General features: G+C 42.6%; 1 protein-coding gene across 1 annotated transcript in view; it reads left to right on the top strand.

The window, feature by feature from the left end:
- Positions 1-9,750, top strand: part of LOC109470923 (probable pre-mRNA-splicing factor ATP-dependent RNA helicase DEAH2) — a 22,197-nt gene that overhangs the window by 10,508 nt on the left and 1,939 nt on the right. Inside the window, exons 4-11 of the mRNA XM_019770021.1 lie at positions 3,605-3,669; positions 3,875-4,004; positions 5,903-6,096; positions 6,422-6,809; positions 7,107-7,475; positions 7,915-8,058; positions 8,593-8,710; positions 9,334-9,525. Of these exons, the coding sequence (XP_019625580.1) occupies positions 3,605-3,669; positions 3,875-4,004; positions 5,903-6,096; positions 6,422-6,809; positions 7,107-7,475; positions 7,915-8,058; positions 8,593-8,710; positions 9,334-9,525 (1,600 nt within the window). The remainder of the gene's footprint in view (positions 1-3,604; positions 3,670-3,874; positions 4,005-5,902; positions 6,097-6,421; positions 6,810-7,106; positions 7,476-7,914; positions 8,059-8,592; positions 8,711-9,333; positions 9,526-9,750) is intronic.

Consider the following 9,750-nt stretch of genomic DNA (forward strand, 5'->3'; position numbering starts at 1 on the left):
GGGCATTTTGTTAATTTTTCTTGTGAGCAGGATAACTTTTGTATGTGTGGATGGAAGTTAATGAAATTTGATAGGCATGTTACTGTGATGGTCTCCAAGATTGAGTTCAAAGATGAGAGTCGTGGAGGTCGTTATGTCCCCGTAATAGGACCTTTTGTGTTTAGAAATCCCCACCTACATCTGCTTGGAGACAGCCGACAGCTGGATATAGCCGGGGAACCCCATAATGGGATGGGATCAGATGACGTTACATTGAGGGATTGTACTATAACTTCAGCAGGGGGAGGATAGGTTGGACATATGTCAGGTTATTTTCTTCGGCCGGCCACACCAAGTAATTGCTATGGATGACGTCCACTGGAGACCTTAAATCTAATTACCTTGAATTTAAGGCAAGCGCGCAATAAAAACACGAAGGGCCGAAAAACGAGATGCTTAGATTTGGAATATACTAACTGTAGAAGTACAAATGTTAGGACACAAAGAACACAAGAAACAAGTCTTCTATTTGTCATAAAGACAAATTAACAAAACAGCAGTAGTCACCCCGTTCTGATTCTTTCCTTTATAACATCTACTCTTATTATATTTTGCGGCGCTGTTGTGACACTTTCAACACAGTAAGAATTTCTTGAACGTTTTTTTTCCAGTAACAGTCCAAACTCAAATAACGTAGGGGGGGGGGGGCTAACACGGATGACGACGCATCTGTATAATCTGCGGCTAACCGTTTCAGGGTGTTCTGTACCATAAAAGTAGTACAGAGATTCTTTTGTTCTTTAGACCAAATTGATTGTTAAAAAGAGTGAAGAATACGCATGTTAATTTCTCTAGAACGATGTACCTCTGACGAAGACATGAGATCTCCGACCTCTAGTTCTATGTAATTTCGCTGTGTGTAGGTGTGTACACTTTCATAGTGTGTTTGCACTCAGGTGACTCAGCAAACAAGGCGGCCGCTAAACGACACATACCACGGTCATTATCAAAAATGTTCTGAATAGTTCTACCTCAATGCTTGTCTGCCTTTTTGTACTTGCAGGTAAAGCTCTACACTGAAAATCCATAGTCTGTGCCTTAAAAATACAGTTTGCTGCGGTTACTGATTTCCCGTGCAAATACAGTACATATGTACTCGTCAAGGTCAATAGTGTAGCTTTGTAACAAAATATTAACTGTGTTCAGATAACATTGTACTGACTCTTCCGTTCTGTGAACTCATCAAACTTTTGACTGTTTGTGTGATCAGTAGATGTTGACTGTGTGTTATTCCACTATATGTGTACTGATGATGTTTAATAAGTCATAATCAAGGAAGTAAGGAAAATAGAAATATCACTGTCGACAGTGTGAAGGATTTTTGCCCACGCATGTGCACTTTGCCTTCTTCTGATAACGCATTGCTTCACTAATCTGGCGGCAGATATGTTGGTGGCTGTAAGACAGCATTATTGGCATTGCAGTATCCAACACACCGCCAAAGCTGGCGAATAAAAGACACCAGTGCAAAAATGAAAGCACAATAAAAACGGCTAAAACATGGCCTATATATCTGCTTGGAGAGTATTGCCACACCAGGTAATGGGTTTCAATCTACATGTATTACAAAGCCCGCTTTACGTAAATGGAATGTCATACCATGTACAGCCATCAACTTCCCCTGCAAAGAAGACAAATGGGCAAGAATCTTATATACCATCATATGTTGTTATTTTTCAGTTGGAAACTTTCATGTATAATTCGGCACAAAGAGTACTCCGCACCGTGTACATAATTTCAATTTTAGTATAACCTCATGTACGACCTTGTATTAAAACAGTAACTTACATGTAACTGGTGACGGAATCAGCTTGAAAGGATAGGATGTATACACAAGGGATAGCGAAACTAAGGGATGAATTATCTAATTGCTAATTACCATTTTGAAGAAGAGTTTTACTTTGAGATGTATTTCAAGCATATCGAGATGTAACAGCCATACGCTGAAAGATTGTATGATTGCTATTATATTGCTTACACATCTTTTCAAGCTATGAAAATCCAGATTGCTCAGAGCTAGCACCAACACCATGTAAGCCTACGATTGCCTTCACAAACTTGTTAACACAGGACGCCAAAGAGGAAGAGACAAACGGTGAAGAGTCTGATTCAACCCGTGAGAGGAGACGGTCGTGGCCTCTTAGCCTGTTCCAGAAGCCCATACCCCGCCAGTACAGCCAGGAGAGAATCGGGCCCTACGCGCTGTACGATCCCCGGAGTCTAACCTACTCCACCGAGACTATTAACGCGGGTTACGCTAGCAATGCCGTCACAAATCCAGCATTCGTCATGGAATCACCCACCTAAATAAGCTTGTCAAGACACTTCTGTTGGTAGCAAATTCTATTAGTTGTACATGTATATATACCGTTTCTATGTTATCAAAGATATTTCAAATAAAAATGTGGATTGATAACTATATTGTATATTTTGATACACAGAAAAGAATATAATTATTTTGCGGGTTTGTTAAATATATTTGTAATTTGAGGAGTATGGAGTTTGTTGTTAAACTGTAACAAAATTTCTTTAAAAAATTATTGGTACATAAGGAGTAGTATTGTTAAGTTGTCCAGTATTTGATGAATTTGATTTTAATTTTGTATCACTGGTTTTCAATTGATCAACGAAACATAATATCAGAATTCATGGAGAACAAAGTATACCGCATATAACGTCACTAGTTTCACTAGGAATATGTGTAACGTTATATTCAGCACTAGTGAAATCCGTACATATGTATATTATGGTAACTCATCAACATTAAACCGACATTGCCACTAAACACCGAGTACCATGCCTCATTCATTCGTGCATACTGTCTGTTTCTCTTCTGCATGTATTGTGGGTTATTCTTCAGGAGCAAGTTCATGTATCAATGAACAAATAAATATTTATATATCTATGTACGTGTGTCTTGTGATTCATCTATTAAATCCGTTCACTTGTTGTTGTTTTTGAACGAGACCCGCATTGCACTATCAGCGATTCTTCTAATAGAGATCCGATCGGAGTCTTTGTCGACAGAAATTCTTATAGAATTATACTGTTAATGTTTTAGGGTGGTTTTCCGTTTACAAATCCTAGATTTCAAGTCAATCCATTGATCTAAATTGACATGAAACAAAGTTGAAAAGTTCTGTCTTTTACTAAGACAATCAAATACTGCTCACTACCATTTAAAATTCTGCTCGATGTTTTACCCGTTTGAATATCGCGGTACGGTACCTAGCTGACGTCATGCCGCGGCGACGTCCCACCTTTAACCCCGTACGTCTTACGGTTGATGTAACACCTTGATCACGTGACGAGACGCCAGGTAAACAGTGCTGTAATGGTGCTGCTGTAGCGGCCGCCCTGCCGTCGGTCTGTCACGTCATCCTACTTCAACCTTAAGCGGACATTCTGACGGGGAAACATCGCTACGTGAGCCATGGTGGCGCTACCTTTTGCCGAGCCGTAATGTCGGCGGTTCCCCTGACGCACCGAGTCACAACAACCGTTTCCCCCACCCGCAAACTGTGACGTGTAGCGTGGCGATCAGCTGATAGCCATGTCTTGGGACCCGGGTGCGGATTCTCTGGACCTCGAACTCAACCCTTACGGACACAACCTCGTCTTTTCCAGCAGGTCAGACGCGTTCGTTCTCAGCGATGTAGTGTGTGTCCACGTATCGTGTATCGATTTCTTTCGCCATATTAGTTGAAATATGATCGTAGGTGCTACTCCAGAGGTGTTGGTCTACCACGGGAATTAAGGGTGATTTACCGTGTAATCACTGTTTTTAATGGGAGGTTTAGATAGCAATCAACCCTGCCATGCCTACAATCCACAGGTACTATCAACTGCTGGGCAAGAGAAAGGGTCTGCCCATCTATGCGTGCAAAGAAGTCTTCATGACAGCTATGAGGAAATCACAGGTTGTGTTGGTAGAAGGGAAAGTTGGTTCCGGCAAAACAACACAGGTGAGACCACAATTCTCGAATGTGTTACCAAGAACAGGCATTCACCATAGCCTACCGGTTTATCATACAACAGAACCAAAGTAACAAAGAAAGCTACAGGGGACATGTAAGCCAGTAAGAGTGCACCAGTGTGAGAGGGGCAAAGTCCCGTATTAGTGAACAAACAGGTGGCATGACGTGGCTTTAATGAGAGAACATAATAGCCTCGGTCGGACGGCCCAGCAACAGACAAGCCCTTTAACTAAGCCACTACTGTTTCTGTCAATCCAAATTTACCGGGTATAATAACATTGTTGGAAGTTATATGCCGCGGGGACTGTGTTTTTACGAGTTTTGCTGTAAAAATTGCTTGTTTTTCTGTGGTTAAACTTTAACCCCCGACGGGAGTGTGATTCTAATGACCGTTAGAATCCTCACAACAAAAGGAACAAACCAGGTCAGATGACACGAGTGGCTTAGGTCACACCGCGTCTTTGTGATGAAAAAAGTATTGTGTTTCCCGGACTGATGTTGTGGGATACACACGCGTGAATAGCCTCACCATTTCCAATTAAAAAAATGAAAACCAAAACAAGAAAAACTAGACTGTACGGCCGATTGTAGAAGGATTGTAATAGACACATTTCTTCGAAAAACTTACAGTCAGACTCAGAGGTACCTTTATTTTTCATCCCATAGTTTATATGAATGAAAAATCTATTTCTAGGAAAGAGGTGTATTTTTGCATGGTAGTTGCTTACTCCATTAAATATAAAATTGTGTTGGATGAATATCAAATTGAAAATCAACAAAAATTAATTTGCTGCACTATCACTTACCAAACTTACCTTGATCCTTTAGTGTGCGCTATATATAAACAAACCTTTTCTGGTGCTTTTGCTGTTCTCAGGACTGATCTCAACCAAAGCTAGGGATTTATGCTAGCCTTGCTTATGCCTCCATGTAGTCAAACCAGTCTAAATGACCTTTAAACTGCCAACCAGATCAGTAATAATGTTAGCTGTCTAGGTCTATTCCATTTAGAACAAAAAGGACACCAATTAAAACATCCTACCCTTTCTCATGTTGACACAATAATCACCTCTTAGTTACATACCAACACCTGTGAGTGTACTAATATATAGAAAAGTGTATAAAGATTGACATAAAGAATAATGTCGACTTCTGAACATTACAACTGTTGCTTGCTTACTGTTTTGTCATGGAAACACCTGTTTCCTAAATCCTCTTAAGTTAGCTATGACATGAAAGATTGCAGTGAATGTAGTGACAAATCTGCATGCAAATCAAACAATCAATGCATTAACAATGACACAAAATATCAACAAAGCATCACACTGTACACTCCAACATTGTGTTGTGTAAAGCTTCCATGTTGTGTTGTGTGAGAGCTTACCCACCTGTTGAACCATTGGGCAAAGGTTTATGACCTTGACAATTTGTCAGCAAACAAAACCTGTACAGGACTCTTATTGTGCTGCTGAAACAATCTTATGGGGAAGGGTGACTACTGTGCTCAGCCTCTCAAGTTTTTTTTTCTAGCACCTGAAGGAGACTTCTTTAGATTGTTGGACAACTTCACTGGAAATGAAATACTTACTGTCCAAAACTGTCCTCTTATCTGGACAACAGCCTGACACTAGTACTCCCTTAACGTGATTTGCTTGTTTTTACACGTGTATTTTCTATGAACCTTACATTACATTATACAGTACATAGACATGGTGGCACTTAGGGTGATTCATCCGCTTGATTGTGTAAAGCATATTACAAAAGTACTCTTTCCCGCAAATTGTATTATCCTATTTCCTAGTGTTACCATAAAAGTCAAAGATGTGCAGTTCCCCCAGATGTTTCTACAGTAAAAGTTTACTCCTCCCTCCCTCCTACATTTGTAGATACCGCAATGGTGTGCAGAGTTTGTTCACGCCCACCAGTACCAGAGCGGGATCGTGGGCTGTGCGGAGCCGGCAGACCTGGTGACGTGTTCCGTGGCGCAGCGTGTGGCGGATGAGATGGACCTGGTGTTTGGGGAGGAGGTGGGGTACTGCACGGCACTGGAGGACTTCAGCACACAGGAGACCATCCTCAGGTGAGGGAACTGCCTTGTGAGACCAACAAATGCTGCTTTCAACTGGCAGTGGGGCATTATTGGCAGAACATGCACCAAAAATGGCAACAGGGGGTGAGGATGATCATACAAACAGGCAGTGCTTTCCATGTCCACTACAGTTGTCCACCTCATCTGTCATCTGTAGCAACTTATACCTGGATGCCATCTTTTCTGGCTTTAGTATGCTCTCTCAATTGCATCAAGACAGCAACAACTTCTATTTTCATGTATATTACTTGGTTAACTGTATTTATGGTCAAGATATGGTTAAATATATCTCTGTGTGTTCTTCAACTCTTCTCAGATTTGTCAACGACAGCGTACTTCTGCGGGAAATCGCTGTCGACCCTCTCCTGGAGCGTTACGGCGTCATCATCCTGGACGAGGTGCAGAGACGAACAGTTGCCACAGACTTGACCATGGCCTTGCTCGGGGACATCCTGAGTCAAAGGTCAGACATGAGAGTGGTGGTCGTCACCACGTCCATACAGGCAGGGAACTTTCAGTCCTACATCGGGGCGTGCGAGGTGGTGAAGGTCCCGGGTGCGGGGGACAGCACGACGGAGATTCATCACACGCAGGATGTGGTGCACGATGGGAAATGTGTGGAGGAGGCTGTGAAGAGAGTGACTGAGATCCACGCAAACGACGGTGACAACGGAGACATCTTGGTCTTCCTGGCAGATGAAAAGGTGAAATTTCCGTTGATGATAGCAATGGAGTTCATGAGTACCAGCTGTTATAAGTTGGTTAGTCTTTGCTACCCAGGTCTTTCAGAATGCAGTGTATGTGTATGTGTATGTGTAGAAGATCTCTGTAGATCCAGTGAAAACTGACCAAAGAAGACCACTCAATGGCCTGATAAAATCTGGTCTATGTGAACAGACAGTCAGTATGGAAAAAATTACATAAGGGACCACCAGGTGGTCCTTTACATTTCTCCACTGGTGATGGTACAAACTTCATATATTCCAATTCCCATTCCACAGGAGGTCCAGGAAGCCTGCAAGAGACTGAGAGAAGTCGACGACCTGCCGGCTCCTCTGCACATCATCCCTGTGTTCCCCTCCCTCTCCCACAACCAGCTGCAGGGCCTGTACGACGTGCCAGACGAGGAGCCAGAACCGACGGACAAGGGGCTCGACGAACCCCTCAGGGACGAGGACACGCCAGAAGACGTTGTGGAGAATGATGGGAGTGACACAGAGGAGTCTGGGACTGATGGTGACGATGACGATGATGACACGATAAGCGGAGAAAGGCCGAGAAAAGTCATTGTAGCTACAGACATTGCCGACTCCTGTCTGGTTGTGGACACGGTCGGGTTTGTTGTGGACAGTGGACGAGTCCGACAAGAGGTTAGCACGAACCATGTCCATAACATTGAGCATACATTCACTAGTCTGTTAAAAGTTCTTCAAAAGACACAGAAAAGAGTACACTGTAAAGGGATCATTTTTAGTGGAGCATTGGTACACATATCTCTTAAAAAAGATACATGTGACTGCCTATAAAAATAGGCAGAGTGGAACTCGATGCCACCAGGTACAGTAAAGACATCATCACCAGATAGCTTTAAACAATGTTTAGAGTTACATGTAGATGTGCAAAGGCCAAGTGTAAGAAGTTATTCAGCATACTATAGCCAGCTGCTGGTGTGTCATGTGCCTACAAACCTGGTGTGTTATGCCAAGGGGTGGTTATACTGACTATATACTGTCAAGTACAGATAAAATACATCCTGCAAAGTGCAACAGAGAGGGGAAGTTTTTTTAATATTGCCATTTGTGTATTCAGGTGTTCAACGCCCGTGTCCGAGCCACCCAGGACCTGGTCAGCCTGATCAGCAGACTCAGTGCTGACCAGCGGGCTGACCTGGCCAGTCTGCGGCCGGGGAGACCTGGGAAGTGCTTCAGACTGTATCCTCAGGATTTCATGGAGGTAAGCTTCCTTCAGTGGGCTTTACAAACTTTACTTTTATATCACAAACGTCTAGGTTGCATACTGGATTGGATTGGAATCTTTACATAACCTTCTTATTTTAAAGAATAGTCGTGGGACATCATGTTCTGGGGTGATCTATGAGAAAAGTTGATTCTGTACATACTAGTACATGTTAGCCATTATAGTTGTAGTAAGAACTACTAAGATACCACACACTCACATCACTGAGATTGTACCTAGCCCTAGAATTGCTTTACCAGTATCGCCATGACCTACACATACATAGTAAGATCATAAACATACAGTAAAGGTCTTTCATTCATTCATTGAGATGATTAAAGAATTGATGACTGTCCCTTCATATCTGCTGCCAGTGATTGTGCTCCATACTTATCATCCTTCTGTCCTCCCTTCTTCTTTCTTTCTTTCCCCTTTTTCATGCACCTCATTCCCTTAGTTTGTATTCTCGTTCTTGATAGCTTATCCCCATTTTCTGTTTTGTCACAAACCACATATACTACTACGGTCTAGGACCTTGCAGCGTTTCCGAACCCTGAGATCCACCGCGTGAATCTGACGCCGTGGATCCTGCTGCTGAAGAGACTCGGGGTGGAGGACCTGCTCAAGTTTGACTTTCCCGACCCACCAGGTAATGTGTGTAAAATCTGATAACATAAGTCTGCCAGGTTACATGTACCTGCCATCCTGAAAAAATGTCTGAGCAATCTCCAACGCAATGTATAACATATGCTCTTGTATATCTAAACTTTGCATACCTGGGGGGTGCTGTGCTAGACATACAGTACATACAGATCTCAAACATACAGTTTTTCAAAGTGGTGGATCGGTGGAACCAGGCAGGTAAAGTGACTGGAGGTTCACAGTTTCTTAGTCCTTCTGAGAAACTCAAAATCATCTGCTACAGAATTATGCATGCAAAGTCAAAGCAGCCTAGATTCAGAGTACTAAATATGAAGAAACTGAAAACTTACTATGAAGACCCTATCCATGTGCAAGTTCCTTTGGTCATTGAGAAATTGAATGTTAATAACTGTACCGGTAATATTTTCTTTGCCAAGTTTTGTAATCATAAACAGAAAGTTTTGTAACATGGCAAAGTGAATCTAAGACCATTTTTAGTGGAACAGATGCTTTCACAAAGTGAGCATTGCATGGTAGATACCAGCAGCTTCATTACAATCGGAACTGTTGTTAGCATGGTAAAATAATATAGGGATAGTCACTTAATCACCTTGTACATGCCTCCAACAGCTACAGAGTTCTTGAGTGGAGCGATGAACCAGCTGAAGCACCTGGATGCGGTGGACGAGACCGGGTGCCTGACGGACCTCGGCGCCATCATGTCGGAGTTCCCGGTGGACCCGCAGCTCGCCAGGACCATCATCGCCAGCTGCGAGTACGGCTGCTGCGAAGACATCCTCACCATAGCTGCACTGCTCACAGGTGCTTAACTCTGTTGGAGTCTTGATATAACAAGAATAGATTTTCAGACCCCCCTATCAATCAACTTTCAAAATCACCTCCCACCCACCACGTAATCGTCTTTTAGAAATTCACTTCTATGTAATTGTGACTGAAAATTGTGTGTTGTGTAATTTTAATGCAAGTATACAATTCAGCGCCCTTGGCGGCTCTACCATGTACTTGAGATTTTATGATGATTAGTAG

Source organism: Branchiostoma belcheri, unplaced genomic scaffold (assembly GCF_001625305.1).
Source record: "Branchiostoma belcheri isolate BF01 breed outbred unplaced genomic scaffold, Haploidv18h27 scaffold24, whole genome shotgun sequence".
Lineage (NCBI taxonomy): Eukaryota > Metazoa > Chordata > Leptocardii > Amphioxiformes > Branchiostomatidae > Branchiostoma > Branchiostoma belcheri.